This window comes from Pseudochaenichthys georgianus, chromosome 24 (assembly GCF_902827115.2).
Source record: "Pseudochaenichthys georgianus chromosome 24, fPseGeo1.2, whole genome shotgun sequence".
NCBI lineage: Eukaryota > Metazoa > Chordata > Actinopteri > Perciformes > Channichthyidae > Pseudochaenichthys > Pseudochaenichthys georgianus.
This window is the reverse complement of record NC_047526.1, coordinates 31,434,478-31,451,832: the sequence shown is the minus strand read 5'-3', so window position 1 is coordinate 31,451,832 and position 17,355 is coordinate 31,434,478. Positions and strand designations below refer to the sequence as shown.

The 17,355-nt window shown below is 41.9% G+C and overlaps 1 protein-coding gene across 3 annotated transcripts in view; it reads left to right on the top strand.

The window, feature by feature from the left end:
* scara5 (scavenger receptor class A, member 5 (putative)) overlaps positions 1 to 17,355 on the top strand; it is a 99,369-nt gene that overhangs the window by 8,270 nt on the left and 73,744 nt on the right. For all 3 annotated transcript variants that reach the window (XM_034076297.2, XM_034076296.2, XM_034076295.2), the window contains one exon: positions 5,682 to 5,810. Coding sequence is in view for 2 of the 3 variants with exons in the window: in XM_034076296.2 (XP_033932187.1) it covers positions 5,682 to 5,810 (129 nt within the window). In the remaining variant the exon portion in view is untranslated. The remainder of the gene's footprint in view (positions 1 to 5,681; positions 5,811 to 17,355) is intronic.

The following is a 17,355-nucleotide window of genomic DNA, read 5'->3' as shown; positions in this document are numbered from 1 at the left end:
GCTTCCATCCGTCCGTTTTTTAAAACAAAAGTTCCCATCCACGGGGCCGACCAAAGCGGTCTCATCAGCGTGTTCGTTCATGTTTGACTATTGTTCACCGTGGTTTGTTGTTGTTTGAAGTCCCATGCTGAAGTCATGAACGTTAGTTGGTGCTCCAGTATAATCGGTACGCCTGAAACTCATCCAGTGAGAAACGTTCCGCTGTGCAAAAATATGTGCGATTAAAATGCGTTAATTTTTGTGTAATTAATTAATCTTAATTAACGCGTTAAAGTCCCGGCCCTAGTTGTTTTGTTTATGCGAACACACACGTCATGTCACCGTCAACCGACAATAACAGAGACACTGATTTGTGCATTTGCCCAGCACCATGTGCATTTGATTTGGAAAGTAATGGGAGCTAAGTCCTTGTAAATGCACTAATGTCCCACAGTCAACAGTCAGAAGCAGTTCCAGGGCTGACTCACAATGACCCTGCAGGAAGTAAACAGTTTCTAAACAGATTTGTGGAAAACTGTATTGTTGCTCCTCCAGTTTACTAATACAATGAGCCTACACATGTTGTTAACCCCACCTCTCTATTAAATCCATTGTCTCTTAAACACAACAATATGTTGACGACAACATCCCAGCCAGATATGAGTCAGAGGGAACATTCAGCCGTGCAGTAATGATTCCAGTTATTTGATTAATGGAGATTGACTTTTATCTCTCGTCTCAGTTGGGACAGCTGCAGAGCGTTACTTACAGCAAGTCTTTTTTAGAGAAGGTTGTTGGTTGAGAAACATTTCAACATATCAACAGAACATGTTGACAATGGATTCATTGTTTTTTTAAAGCATAAAATACAGAATGTTTTTCCAATTCCCTTATCAGCTGCTCCAACGTGAGTATCAGCAGCTTCTATCTGATTTACTTCATTGTAAAATGAATATCTATGGATGTAAGACTGTGTGAAAATAAGCCATTTGAAGATGTCACATCAGGCCTAGGGATTGTGATCAATTATTTCATTAACTTTTTTTATCACGTTTTGCCGAGTACATTTTAATCACTAAATCAAGAATAAATCAAATTAACTTTCTTTCCAAGGTCTTACATTGAGTTTAGGTAAAGTGGTTAAAAAACAATATGTGTAAATCTTGCAAATATTGTGTACCGTACTTTTCGGACTATAAAGCGCACCTGCATATGAGCCGCAGCAGCTAAATTGTCCGTCTGTCTTGTCTCGTTCTGTCTCTCGGTTCCACTTTTACTTTGGCGCGCTACCTGTCTCACTCTTTTCCGGCCTCCAGCTTTTCCTGCTGGAGCCCGCCCCTTAGAGGTGGCGGGCGTGGACCGGTCATAGAGCCCGTAGAGTTAAAGGTGGTTAATTGTACCTGTAAAATCCATAGATTTAGGAGGTTCCCTAGTGGCCGTTAGCTGTACAAAGAAAATGGCGGAAAAAGTCCCGTCCACAGCAGTACATCACTTTGCTTTTATGATGTAACTTCTCTCCATTTCCCCAGGGCATGGATAAGTACCTCACACAATCCCACTTCAAAACATCCAAACTATCCCAGACACGACGGTGTTATCATATCAATTTTACCAACCAACTCTTGGAATGACATCAAACAAGTCATGTTTACAGTCATGCAGCTTCTCATGCGCGTCAGAGAAAGAAAACGTCATGAGACAAAATGATGTGATAATTTCCCCCTAAAGCTCTCCACCGCTGGTTTATATTCCTGTGTGTGTGTGTGTGTGTGTGTGTGTGTGTGTGTGTGTGTGTGTGTGTGTGTGTGTGTGTGTGTGTGTGTGTGTGTGTGTGTGTGTGTGTGTGTGTGTGTGTGTGTGTGTGTGTGACTCTAGAGGCAAACTAACTCAGAGCAATTTCTGATCCTATACATTCCCATTCCTGTCATGTGACACATCTGAGCCAGCTGTGTTTGTCTTACGCCGGAGGAGCGTGTGTTCTTCATCATAGAGTGAGCTACAATCCACCAGTGGCCACTGACTGATTCTGTTGGGAGGCCGTGCTGCAAAATCAGTGTTTAAATTCAGAACCAGGACTCGAGCCAACATCATGACTGTTCACAGGAAGATAGGATCTCATTAAAACCTTTTTAGTGTCCCGGCGAGTTTAATATCTAACATACTGGACACACAGGCATAATGATGTCCCAGAGACACATGGCTGTTCATTTGTCTACGGTGTGTTTTCATCCATCCAGCTCATCTCAAGCAAAATGTTGTAGGTGGTAACTGAAATATTTAAAGGGGCCCTACCAGAGTTCCCGTTAGAATATTTTTTTGCCGGTCAACATGTCCGTTAAAGTTTAAATCTTCCGGACAAAATGAGAAAAGTGCCGGTCAAAGGTCTTCTTTGTTATTTATTGAGCTTTAAAACTAATTTAAATGATTCGATATTAAACAAACTAATTATAGTAGATTAACTACATTATTCAAAAGTGTACAGTAACTTATAATAACACTGGAATAATACACGGAGAGCTCTCTCCCTCTCCTGACAGCCCGCCAGTATCATGCAGCTCGAGGATCAGTAATGAGTGACCCGACAGTAAAACTAAACACATCTATAACTAGTTACGGTAGTTTGAGAGGTAATTAAAATAGCTACGTGTGATATTCTAACCTGAAGTGTTTTGTCCGCTCACCGCCGCCTGTGATCATGCAGAGCTGCGTGTCAACTCGTCAGCAGCAGCTGATCTCTCTCTCCCGTCAGATTAGACTTCACTCGCGTGTATGTCCATATCGATCAGATGCAGCTAGTTCTAGCTAATGATAGGACTACCTGCTTATTAAAAGACACCTAAACAATAAGCGTCGCTATGCAACCGGGTGAGGCCGCAAAGTATAGCGGAGCATTATGCATTTGTTTACATGCCCACCGGAACCTCGAGGCATTACCAATCGATCAACGCACAATCAACCCATCCAGGACATCTCTTTCTCCACATTAAGGCCCATTCCCAAACCTCCCCCTACACCCTACCCCTCCGTTTGCGCGTTCACGCGGAGGGTCCGCCATATTGAGGGCTGTTCCAAACCAACGACTGTGGAGCGGTGTGGAGGGGGAGTGGGCTATCAAGCCCTCAAACAGCGAGTCTGCAGCGATGCTGACTTGAGACCGGTCTCTACCTGACCGGAGTCACGCTGTGTGTGTCCGTCAGGAAACAAGCTGTTAAAAAGTAGTTCCAGCAAACATCCACTGATAAACTACGTTGTTAACAACCTCATGATGACCTCATATATTTTTAACTTAGGATCAAACCTGTGTTTAGTCTAGAAACAGGTAAACATGTGCATTTTATTATATAGTTGTGTATATTTACAGACCGTTGCAAAAACTAAGAAGCTTATAAACATCAGGTTTAAAACTAAAAGAGCTTTGAAACACAATGAAAGATGTTTGGAGTTTTATTTGAGTTATTCATTTAAACTTTTTTTCTAAGAGATGCTGATTTGAAACCGTTGTTACATACAGGTACGGCATTTCCTGTTTCTGCCGGAGAGAGGGGAGGCCGTCCCAAAGCTTGCTGCTGTGTTTACTCCCTCCATCTGACAGGAGGGAGCCTCGTTGAGCTGCGAGTGTGGCTACAGACGGAGTTCACTCCGTCACGGAGGGGTAGGGTCGAGGGAGTGGTTTGGGATTGGGCCTATGTGTTAGACATTAGAATTGACTATTCTTGTCTGTCACATACTCTTTTGTCCGTCACATAAATGGTGCAAGTTGCGCTAAACGGAAATTAGTTTTGAACGGACACTTTGACCGGAGAGATTTAGATTTGCCGGTCTTCAGCATATTTTACCGGTCGTAGTCCGCGGCTAACGGGAACTCTGGGCCCTACAGTATAATGCTTTTTGGGATGTTCCCTTCCTGTAGTGTGGTTTGTGTGCGTGCAAATGGTCTGCAAAAGCAAGCATCCCAAAGTTCCCTCCAGATGGAGTTTCTCTTCCACACACTAGATAGTAAACATGTCACTGTAGAGGCACACAATATTTTAAATGTTACCCTATTTCAATAACATCAAAAATGTGTTGAAATGACATATCGAAGTATAACAATAATGAATAAAGTAGTGTTTTTGAGCAGTGCTTTGCAGAATGTCATTCATTCATTTATTCTCTCAGCTTTATTGTTGAACTCCTGCATGCCTAAACCCAATCATTCTACTTATGGGAAAAGCACAGTGTAGTAAATCATACTATGTTCTTGATCTGATTATTCTCTTGTGCGTTCATGCATGTAAACATAATCAATGTGTGATTACTTTCCTCTATTCTTTCCCTTGAAACTGAGGCATGTAACATGTTGGTATAACAGCCAGATTAAATCTAATCTCTATTTAAGAAGCATTTCAATCACGTTATTTTAATGAGGCATAACACACATTCATTTCTGTAACACTGCTGAGGATAATTTCTTAACAAACAACATTAAAAGTAACTTGACATTGCTATTCCCATGACTGCTGAAAGATGTGATTCTAAAAACGATGTTCCCTCGACAACAACAGCATACTCCCTGCCTCCTGCCAAGCTATCACACACACACAAATAAAAAACACACTTGTTTTGCTAAACTTGTAATAGAAAAACGCTTCCATCAAACAAAAACAGTTGTCAAATGTATCAAGACTAAAACATCTGTTGACCCTGAGAGGAGGTTTAAGTGGTGACATGGATTATATGAATGGCTCCACTGAGAGGGTGTGGTTTTTTGTGAATTATGTTGAATTTATTTGAGCAATATCTGTGCGTTGCTTTCCCAAATGCTATATTTGACATAAGACCATAATAAGCCAGTAAACAAGTGTATTTGATATTGTCCCGTGCTTACATCTCATCAAGTGTACTTTCTCTTCAGTATGTTTTTAGTAGATAACATGATGGCATGCACCACATTCATTAAATTGATCTTACTTTGTGTGCACACATACGGAAGAGGATTAGGGCCACATTTTTTTTTTTTTTTGTGTCTGAGTTTTTTCTCGGAACAAAAAAAAATGTATGTGGCCGGTGGCCCTAATCCTCTTCCGTACACACAGTACGTAATTGAAGGAGTAAATGTCAGGCTTTTCAAATAAAAGCTTTCTGGGGTCATTTGTTTTAGCTCCGACCTTTACTAACATTATTGCATGAAGAAACTAGAAAACACGAGCTTAGCCTTACACACAATGTCCCAGCCACCACTTAGGCAAGGCAAGGAAAGTTTATTTATATAGCACTTTTCAACACAAGGCAATTCAAAGTGCTTTACAAAAAATGAAAGACATTAAGAAAATGGCATTTAAAATCAGTCATTAAAAAGAAAAGCTAATAAAATAAACATTAAAAGAAAAAATACATGGATAAAAGTTACAGTGCAGTCTAAGATATGAATAGTTCAATTAAAAGCAGCGGCAAAAAGAAAAGTCTTCAGCCTGGATTTAAAAGTAGTCAGAGTTGCAGCGGACCTGCAGGTTTCTGGGAGTTGGTTCCAGATATTTGGAGCATAATAACTGAACGCTGCTTTACCTTAGAGAAATTGCTTTGTTTTGTAGCAGGCTAATCTTCAAACAAACTTATTAAACATATTTGTTCCAAAAGCCAACTTCCACTTGCTGTTCCTAAGAAAACCTGTCACCTCTATTTGGACTTTTTACCGACCCAAATTTCTTTGTTGTTTTGCTCAGGTTCTGGAAAGCGTCGCAGGAAGCAGGATCAGTGCTGTGCTCACCTGAACTCCCTCTCTGCCATCAAGTACGCCATCGTCTCCCTCTACATCCTGGTACTTCTCACCATCTTCGGACTCTGCTTGGCAGGTAGGGTGTGACCTGGTCCTCCATTATGTGTATCTCTTTGACCATCACCAAACATTTTTTGATTTCCAGTGAACATGTAAAGGGGACCTATCATGCAAAATGCACTTTTTGATGTCTTTTATACATAAATATGTAGTGGCGAACCGTGTCTATCACAACTGGACCTTCTGTAGACACAGACCCCCCCCCAATAAAACAATAAAATGGCATGAATTGCTTCGTCGCATTCATCTAGATCAGTGTTTCTCCAACTTTTTCATACCAAGGACCACTTAACCAATAAAAAAACACTCGCGGACCACCTAACTCCACACATATCAAAAAACACATCGTTATTCTAGAACAGATTACAAATCACCTGAAAATTGTACAAACAAGTGGCAACATGTGTGATGAAGGTGTTGCGCTGGGCTATATCATGCAATTAAAAGTTAAACTTAAGCTCGCTCCATTGCGGAGATATTCCCGCGAGAGTGCGGAAAACTAAAATGTATTTATTTCAAATGTGAAATGTTACCAATATACTCACGGACCACTAGAGGGCGCTCACGGACCAACAGTGGTCCGCGGACCACACGTTGAGAAGCACTGATGTAGATCCTCTGTCTCGAGCCAGTTAACTAGCGGGCCTTCTAGAATACCCTGGAACCGAGGGAAACTCTGAAAGAATACGCCCATTGGCTACAAATCAATATGATTGGTTGATCGAACTGTCAGTCCAAACGTACGCTCTCATTCAGTGCAACGGCCAGGGCATTCGATCAAGGATGTAGAATACCTTGGTTGAAGGATGTTCTACCCAGAGACCCAGAACAAGATCTGATTGGTTGCTTTCTTTTCTAACACAAAACCACTGAAATGTGTAGTGCATGGTCCGAGAAGGACAAACGAATCAACGTAACACTGTAATATTACAGAACAACAACACAGATACCATTCTCATTTATTCATTTTATTTATATAATTAAATGGATTTGTTTTATCTGAGTGTTCCAGGGTATTCTCTGAATACCTTGAAGGCCCTGACGGTTCGCCACTGGTCCCCGGTGTGTCGGGGAACTCACAAAGTGTCCGAAAACCAAACCCTCTCTCTTTTCCTCCGTTCCAAATCTCTAAAAACGAGGGAACAACGGAGCTGATCCAGATTTGCGTCCGATATGACGTAATATCGGAAATGTGGACCCACGGCACTATTAGAAAGTTGCTATCAGAATCCCTGATGTGGTTTCGAACATGATGGCGTTTAATCACGGCAGCATTTAGCTGAGTATCTCGTAGAATTCTGAGCAGGCACAAGCTCCCCCCCCTTTTCTTTTTTTTCAAGCTCAGGACCCGGAATCAGCAGTTCTCAAACAGGGCTGAAATAGAGGGATGTCTAAAAATGCATGATCTGTTTGGTATTTTCAGCAAAACACGTCATAGACATGTTTTTATATATTTGTATATATCTGAGACCCATAATATATGCCTAAAAATAGCAAAATAGGAGACCTTCTAAGGAGTAGAGGAGCTCTGAAAATACAAGAATGAATAGTTTCACGACTTCCTTAATGTGCATATTGGCCGTCTTTTGTTCTCAGAGTCCAGTTATGCAGATGACAGCCATTCCTCAAGGTTGAATTGCAAACAAGGACACACACATACGCACATGACCCACTTATTCAATCCAAGGTTACACTCTTGGACGTGGTCTGAAACCTTACCCCCCTTTTTAAACTGTCGGTTATAGTTTAGCGTTGAGAACACACACACACACACACACACACACACACACACACACACACACACACACACACACACACACACACACACACACACACACACACACACACACACACACACACACACACACACACACACACACACACACACACACACACACACACACTGAATAAACAATCATATGAAGCCTAACCTAAACTTCAGTCATGTAAAAGTGCTGTTGGTGATTTTTTTCCTCAGTTGACATTTTTACTTCCATAGCTGTTGAAATGTGTGTAATATAACGCAACCTCGTAGTAAATCGTGAAATAGTTGTTTTTGTAGTTTTTTCCAACTGTTTTCTTTGCCTCCTGAGCGCTGTGAAGTGTGATGGATTTAAACTTGATTTCTAAATATATCACAGTTTGTTTGAAGCATGACAAGCTTGACTGTTTAGAGGGTAACATAAAAGAGAGGGTAGCGATAAAGCGCGACGGTTCCATATTTCTTTGTGCTGGATAGTTCCCATACCTCCTTAATGCATGGCTGTGGGAGTGCCAGGTTTCAGTCTGCAGAGGAGTGTACTCTACATGGAAGGCTGAGTGAGGAGAAAAGACCATTACCTTTGGCCTGATTCAAGAGTTGGCATCACAGCTGATTTTCTGCGAGATGAAAACCATGTCAGTCTTAAAAGTTTGTGCGGTTCATTTCACTGTTCAGCATTTCTTGACTGTAAGTCGAAAACTGTCAGAGAAGAACAGGAAGTACGGTTTAATGTTTGAATGAAACTCAGCTTGATGATTGGATTTAGCATTTTAGCGTACAACCTGAAGGCATTTGGCCCAGATTGTATGCGTTTTGGGTAGTGACCAGTTTAAACTCTCCAATGGTAGCTTATTCACCATCATGACAGACTCACAGTTTAGGCCAAAGACTCCACAGTGCCATTGATGTTATAATCGTTCTTATGGTACCCTAAGCAAATCAAATCAAATCAAGTTTTATTTATATAGCACATTTATAAACGATTTTTGGTGGAGCCAAAGTGCTGTACACATAATAAAAATAGCCTACAGTAGAGACACTTTACAGCAAATATACAGCACAGATTGTTCAGAATATCAGTGAGAAAAACGACACCCTCTGTCCTTAGACCCTCTATCCTTAGACCCTCACATCGTACAAGGAAACACTTCCAGAGAAAACCCACAGTTTAAGGGAACATGGGAGAACCCTCAGGGAGAGCAACAGAGGAGGGATCCCTCTCCCAGGACGGACAGACGTGCAATAGATGCCGTGTGTAAATCGAGAGATAATACATTTTACAGCATATAGACCGAATGTTAGGAAATGCATGCGTCTGTAATGAGAAGATGAATCCACGAGGATGTCAGCTACAATCCTGTGGAAGCCATCAGGGAAGCAGCATGACGAGACCCAAGGCAGGACCGCAGAGACAGGTTCAGCCACGACCCGAAGTCCACGACTTAATCCAGGACTCAGGATAGAGGATCCAAGACACAGGACTACAGCAAGAGGATCAGCCTCGACTCCGGATCCCGGCGTAGATATAGACACAAAACAAGAAAAAACGTAATCATTGCATTGTTCAGTAATGCTTTGAAGAAATACTTGCAGATGTACAGTATATGCATTACATACGGGGGAATGTCAGTCACATTTAGAATATACAAAATTAACCCAATAATGGACGGGCCCAACAGACATTGGGGACAAAACTATTTTTGTTGTCAATTGCACAAATGCACAATAAAGTATAGCAAGGTGTACTGCAAATGATATCAAATTGTACTTTAACCACTGATCAGGATTATCTTTGACTTATTATCTTTTTGTGCTTTTCACCATTGAATATAATATTTCAATGCGCTAATTACACAAAAGATTGGTTGAGCTTGTAGCTGTTTCTAAATAAAATTTGAAGCGTATTTTATTTTTTTGACAATTGGGATGGAAAATGGGAAAAACAACGAGTTGACTTTGTTTAAAACTTGGGAATTGAGACAAAAAAAGATGCGCCTTTTTAGCTTTGAATGACTAATTCCTTAATTAGGGACCACTCACTGGTGCATTATGGGATAAAGGAGCGAGATATGTAATCCACTTAACCGTTAAAACATTTTCCTGAGCTGTAAGAAGAAGAAAAAAAGAACCTCCCAGTCCCAAACAACACGTACAACTTCCAAGTCTTTGAAACATAACATGCCTCACTGGTTGGCACCCAAAAAGTGGAACAGTAATGTGGAAATTTAGACTTGCGACCTATGGAAATTAGCATTAGCTTTTATTATGTAATTTCATTTGGTGTGTGACACAGTGGCGTAAGAAATTCCAGCGTCTTCAGAGCGTGTCGTTCCCTCTTCTCCTCCTCCTGGTTCATTTGGAAAAACCCTGGAGTGATGCTGGATTAGCGTCATGGCCAAACCACCCGTGTGTGTGTGTGTGTGTCAGAATATTACCTTCTGCAAACCCTGCTGTGGCCTCCTTTTAAATGTCCGCTCTGTTATTACAGTGGAGGAAGAGATGCCGATAGAGGTGGAGGGAAAGAAAGAAGCCGAACAGAACAATTAAGAAGGACGGTTAGAAAGAAACGAGCGACCCAGTCACATGTTGAGAAGATGTCTGGCTTCCCACCAGCAGGATCCTGGAGGAATCAACTGCTCTCACTAATCCTAATTTCATTTCAAGACTCTCTTGTCTCCGAGCCTCCCACTCTGTAACCACACGTCTGATGCCAGTGTTCCCAGGCAGAGATGCAGTAAGAGTTTGGAACGGCTTCAACGTCGTCACAGAGGTATTTGGTTATTTAGGGCTTTTAGATGAGGTTATTTAAGAAAAGCAATCAGACTGGGCTTTTCAACTGGCCTCTCCTAAAGTAAATGCCGGCCATCCAAAAGCTAAGTGGCTCCAGTGTAACTGCATGGGAGGCCCCTTTGCTGCACGCATACACACATACACACATACACACACACACACACACACACACACACACACACACACACACACACACACACACACACACACACACACACACACACACACACACACACACACACACACACACACACACACACACACACACACACAGCGCCTGCCAGTTTTCCGATGTGAACACAGGTTCAATTCTGTGTTATCCACATTTGCTTTTTGTTTGAATTCTCACTTGACCTTTAGTTTTTTCCAGCTCTTACATTACTTCTTTTGGGTTTCTCCCAACTCCATGGCTTGCCCAATGCACTCATACATCCATATTTCACAGGTAGGAGCCTCATCTTTGGCTGAAAACATCTCCATTAATGGCTTCGTACCTATAATATAGTGTTTTCTGTCAGTGCATTTGATCCTAAATCTTTGTTTTGGACAGATAAAAGAGGGAGAGTGAAGATGAAACCAAGAGGACAGAAGAGGAAAAAGCCAGATGAATCCTGCTCCTTTCGTCAGGCGTTTAAGAGCTGCCTTATCAGAACATTACTTCTACAAGCGTATCTGAATGCAGATAGGACAGAGCTCACAAGACTTGTCCCATGACAGCCAGTGTCAAAGCCTTGAGCCAAAACATAGACCTTTATCTTCTCAGAGGCGCCTGCTGTGGAAACGCTCGTCTCTGTGGTCACTTGTTTTGACTGACGCAGCTCAGGAGGAGGCCGTTAATAAAGACATGTTTGGTGTTTTTAGCAGTACAGCGACACTAGACAACTGTGCATGTTGACGGGGGGAAAGGGGGGGCATGATGTAACTTTTGAAGGCTTTAATTCCCAGAAACCCTATGGGCTGACCTCAGTTGGTACTTTAGGGGCTTTCACACCGCAGTACTTTTCCCACAAAGGTTCATGAGAACTCTTTAGTTCAGATCGCGTTCACACCGGAATAAGTTCCCTCACTTCCCTGGGGGTAGATTAGGCAAATGAAGCCGCTGACGTCATTTCTTCTTCTTCTGCTTTGGGTTTACTGGCAGGCCGCAAACCACTTCACGGTGTATACTGCCGCCCAAAGTCCCCGGCCAGAAGTCCCCGGAGTTGGGGACTGGCTTCGCCGACACCTCCTCATCTCCACCGCTCCCATGTTTTCTTTTGTGTTGCCATAAATTAGTCTCTCTGCGTTTCTGCGCTGGGCTAATGCTAATGCTAATAATGCTAATGGTGGATAATAAAATGGCGGCTTCACAAAACTTTTTGGGAGTTTTACGGGGCGTGGTTTGCAATCTGCCCAGCCAATCAGACATAGGAACCTTTTTCTCCCACGAAAGTCCCTGCTCTCTAGCAGCGACGGAAAAGGGGGTAAAAAGGTTCTCATGAACTAATTTGAGTTCCGGCTCTTTTTGGTGTGAACGCAACATTTCGGAACTATATCGGAACTGAAGTGGGAAAAGTACTGCGGTGTGAACGTGCCTAATGGTGAGAACCGTTTTACTTCTGCTGCTGTTTACACTTACAGACTGAGAACAGCTGGTTCTCTCTTAACCTCTCATGAACCGCCTTAAATGTGCGCTTCGTATGTAATGTACATGCGCAGGCCTGATTTAGCAAGTATTGCCTACACCGAGAAGTTTATGTTTTCACTTTATTTGTGTGACTCTGTTTGTCAGCTTGATTATGGAAGAAAAACTGACCCGCTTTTCATCAGACTTGGTAGAAGGGCGTTGCTTGAGCCGAGGAATATCCTCCTGAGTTTTGAAATAACTACATAACATTGAAAGTCATGTTGAAATTTAACACAATTCGACACTTCAAATAACGGAGTAGGTTTTTGCCTAAAACCATTTTTCATTTTAGGGTGCAAATATTTGACTACACAATATTATATGACACCCCCAAAAGCTGAGGAAGAAACGTGTGACATAAAAGTGGGAAGCTGATTGGTTGTTTTTGCTGATTTGTTGTCCCGCAGAGCGTTCCATATATAACGCTCAACTGGGCTTTATTCACAATATAAACCACACCTCGTCCTGGTGGCTTTTGATTGGTCCAAGTCACATATGACACTCCATAAAGAGGTGAACTCTTCTCAGCTTTTCCAAAAGGAAACCAGATGTAGAGTTTTGTTAAAAAACTCTGACTTTTGAAATAGCCTAGAAAACGCCTGAGCCTTCTTTTAAGATGTTTTCCACGAGTGCATCCAAGGTGAAGGTATTCAATCAGCTCAGCACTGAAGAACATTTTTGCACATGTAAAAATAATAGGTGAGGGATGTTGGACTCAAATAGGTTTGTTCTATATGTGAATAAACAGAAATCTATAGAAATAGATGTTTACTTGCAAGAGTTTTTTTCATGTTTAAAATGCTTTAACAATCAGGACCCCTTTTTGGTAACATGCATGTGTTATTCCTGCACCCCTGTTTAAGAAATGATGCAAAGGAAGTTTTAGACTACAGTTAAACACTAAATTGAAAGTCATTTTGAGTAATTTTCACAAACAATTTGTATTATTATTTGTATTATTGAATTATGCGAAACACACTCAGTTATTTATCTTGTGTTGCTGCAGGGGAAACTCTTTTAAGCATTGGGTTCATACAACTCTTAAGTGTATTAAATATTTCAACACATAACCAGATTCTCCGCTCATATTTCTTAGTATTCCTGTTGCGATATAAGAACCCTATTTCTCCGCAAAGGGCTGGGATGTTTTTCATTGCATTTTGGCAAGACATACAAATACCTTGCGCTACATCTGGATCCAGTTCTCAGAATAATAACAGGTTGTGTAAAACACCCAACAAACGCATCTAATGGCCAGAGATTGGCCCATATATGGCTTTACAGACAGAGCTTGACTTAAACATGTCTGAGTGTTCAGGACAGGAGGTTTACACAGGATCAAAACATTTCATATAATGAGCTGAATGAGGATCTAACGGTCTATTACCAAAGATCATATAGGCACAATCGCCCTGGCTTCATCCACAACACAGAATCTAGTTTCTACCGACACCTGGATCATTTTACAGTCACGAGTATGGACATTAGCCAATTATGTTCACAGAGTTATTTTCCAGTGGACGTAAGGCGTTACCTGCATGATGCCTCTCTTCAACTTAAAGCTGAACTGAGTCATGTTTTCCAGCAAACATGCGGCTCACAGGTTTGGCACGGTTGTGTTATTCTCCTCAGCCAGCGTGCTGGAAAACATGATGGTGGTGGGTTTGTTATTATTCTTCAAAGCCATCACTTCTACAGTGTGAGCTTGTGTGTCTCGGTGATAGGCACCAGGCATGTTTTTGCCCAGCAGAAGTGGGCAACAGGCCCTGGGCTCTGAAACAGCTCGGGGTTATTTCAGTCTCTGGGCCATTATGTAGTAACTGGGTTCGGTCCTTTGTTTTCATGACCTTTCTTCTTCAACTTTCCTGCTGCCATGTTGGCTCTAATTAAAGCAGTTTAGTTCAGTGTTCTATTAATAGCAGTTGGTGTCAGTTAAACATTCCATTACTATAGCAACAACACGTTTTTTTCCCATCCATCTTTCTGCCAAATATGAAGAGTTTACTTTAACCCTCCTATTGTCTTCGTTTCCCCCCCCCCCCCCCCACCTTACTTTGGTGTTCGCGGTAACATTTGACCGCGTCCTGTTTTAACTGCTATTACATTAACACAAAAACCATTAGTCATCACCACATTTCATTTAACACCCTTTCAAACTGTACATATTGTATCAGAGTACTGGCACACATGAACATCTGCAGTACATATACAAAGAATAGACACTGAACATGTATTGCGTGTGCCAGGGGTGATCCATGTGGGGGGAGGGGCACATAAGGGGGGGGGGAACACATCTAGTGTGTGTGTGTGTGTGTGTGTGTGTGTGTGTGTGTGTGTGTGTGTGTGTGTGTGTGTGTGTGTGTGTGTGTGTGTGTGTGTGTGTGTGTGTGTGTGTGTGTGTGTGTGTGTGTGTGTGTGTGTGTGTGTGTGTGTGTGTGTGTGTGTGTGTGTGTGTGTGTGTGTGTGTGTGTGTGTGTGTGTGTGTGTGTGTGTGTGTGTGTGTGTGTGTGTGTGTGTGTGTGTGTGTGTGTGTGTGTGTGTGTGTGTGTGTGTGTGTGTGTGTGTGTGTGTGTGTGTGTGTGTGTGTGTGTGTGTGTGTGTGTGTGTGTGTGTGTGTGTGTGTGTGTGTGTGTGTGTGTGTGTGTCCTTTGTCGAACGAACTTTTAACTTCTTCAAACATTTTTTCCAAATACTGGTTTTATTGATTGAAAACATAAAATAGTAAAACAAGCAACAGAACAAACCCAAAAACAGCTAATTCAGAGGCAGAGGCTGTGGCTGTACCACGAAAGAGGAAAAGTTTCAGTTTGCACATAAAAAGTTCATGACATGCCAGAGTGAACTTGTTAGACCATTAAACATCCGCTCTTAATTTATCGCTTTCACTGACAACCTTGGCATGATCTAATTGACTAAATCTAATGTTCTTGTATTTGTTCTGCCACATATCAAACTGAGTTTCACAACTGTCCTTCACTCCACCTCGCTCGGCTCATTATAAAAGACCTACGCCGTGAAACCAAATAAATGACCCCAAAAAGTGTACCACCTATGTCATTTTTTAAATTGGCGTGACTAAGTTCCTTGATCCAGACTTTGAGCAAAAAACAACCGCACCTTCCATAAAAATGTATTTGGTTCTCACATCATTGTAATTTGGGTTGGCTGACCATATCCTTCACTGAAGCCCTCTTGTTAAATGTATCCGTGATATCCAATCCTCCTCTCTCTGTTGATTAAGACATTTCATACAGAAGGTTTGGGACAGTTTTGGAATATAACTATCTATTTTTGATCCAGCCCTGGAAGATATTATACTTTCCCTGTCATTAAAAAACCTGAAAATGCTGGGTCTGTGGGACCCTCGCACTGTCGAGCCAAGGACATGGACACACTTGACCATGAGATAAAAACAATAACAGGCACATTTTAACAAAACCACAACCTTTAGATAACTTAAGGTCTTTTGAGGTTGTTTAAGAAACCATTTTTTTACAACATGATACCAGATAAAAACCTGTCTTGAATGTAGACCAGATGTGTGAGGCTAAGTTTGTCTGTAGACAATCTGACACCACAAATTGCCACTCCTAGCAGCTTTTAAGAGGGACTTTAAAGGTCTTGAACCACACCCTTGTGAAAACAATCAACTGCTGCTGGAGACGAGGTGTTTCTGATCTCACTCCGTTTGTGTTCGACACGGGAGAGGAATCTCTTCTCCCCTGCCGGAGAGTAAATCCTCAATAGGCGCATTAGGCGCATTCACACTGCGGTACTTTTCCCACAAAGGTTCATGCGAATTTAGTTCATGGTCGCGTTCACACCAAAAAGAGCCGGTACTAAAATTAGTTCATGCGAACCTTTTTACCCCCTCGAAAGTCCCTGCTCTCGACTCTTTTTTGAGAAAAGAGCTATATGTCTGATTGGCTGGGCGGATTGCAAACCACGCCCCGTAAAACTCCCAAAAAGTTTTGTGAAGCCGCCATTTTATTATCCTGCATTAGCATTATTAGCATTAGCATTAGCCCAGCGCAGAAACGCAGAGAGACTAACTTATGGCAACACAAAATAAAACATGGGAGCGGTGGAGATGAGGAGGTGTTGGCGTTCTGGCGATTTACTCGGAAGGCTTCAGAAGAAGCTGTCGGGAGTCCCAGCAGCTTCTACTGAAGCCAGTCCCCAACTCCGGGGACTTCCGGCCGGGGACTTTGGGCGGCAGTATACGCCGTGCAGTGGTTTGCGGCCTGCCAGTAAATCGAAAGCAGAAGAAGAAGTGACGTCAGCGGCTTCATTTGCCTAATCCTCCCCCAGGGACTTTTTCCGGTGTGCACCTTTGTGGGAAAAGTACTGCGGTGTGAATGCGCCTGATGACAGATGCTGAGCGTGTGCCAGGAGAGACATTTACTTTTGTATGTCCACATGCAAAGACACAAGAACCCTGACACATGTTGAGTTCAAGGATGAATGCAATAAAAGCACATGTTGTCATTTTGAGACACAGCATACAATCATCACAGCCTTCACCTGCATACTGACATGAGACATAAGACACAAGAGCACAGTTATGTATACACAGTCTCGCATATATTCAGACATGCTCAACCCCAATATGCACGTAACCTGACTGGCATTACACATTATTCATTGGGGGAGAAAAGTTATAGCTTTGTTCTCTCATTGTTTGTCTTTTTAAAAATAAATCATGCTTCACTTCCTCAAATCAAATACATTTAAGCTGCCCATCATTTATTAATTTTCATCAACTGGCAAAAACAAGCAATACAAATTCTCCTCTTTTGAGAAGCCTTTGAGTTAGTACAGTGGAACCCAATGGTGATTATTACCACAGTATACGCTCTATGTCAGTGCTTCTCAAAGTGTGGTCCGCGGACCACTAGTGGTCCGTGAGCGCCCCCTCGTGGTCCGTGAGTATATTGGTAACATTTCACATTTGATATAAATAAATACATTTAAGTTTTCCGCACTCTCGCGGGAATATCTCCGCAATGGAACAAGCTTAAGTTTCAATTTCTATTGCATGATAAAACCCAGGGCAACACCTTCGTCACACATGTTGCCAGTTGTTTGTACCATTTTCAGGTGATTTATAATCTGTTCTAGAAAAACGATGTGTTTTGGGATATTTATGGAGTTAGATGGTCCGCGAGTGTTTTTTTATTGGTTAAGTGGTCCTTGGTATGAAAAAATTTGAGAAACACTGCTCTATGTCAATCACAAGCTGTTTACAGGTACACAAAATACATTTACCCTTCGATTAACAGCAAATGTTGAACATATAATATATAAAAAGATAGGTCAGCTTATGTTGAATGAACCTGCTCG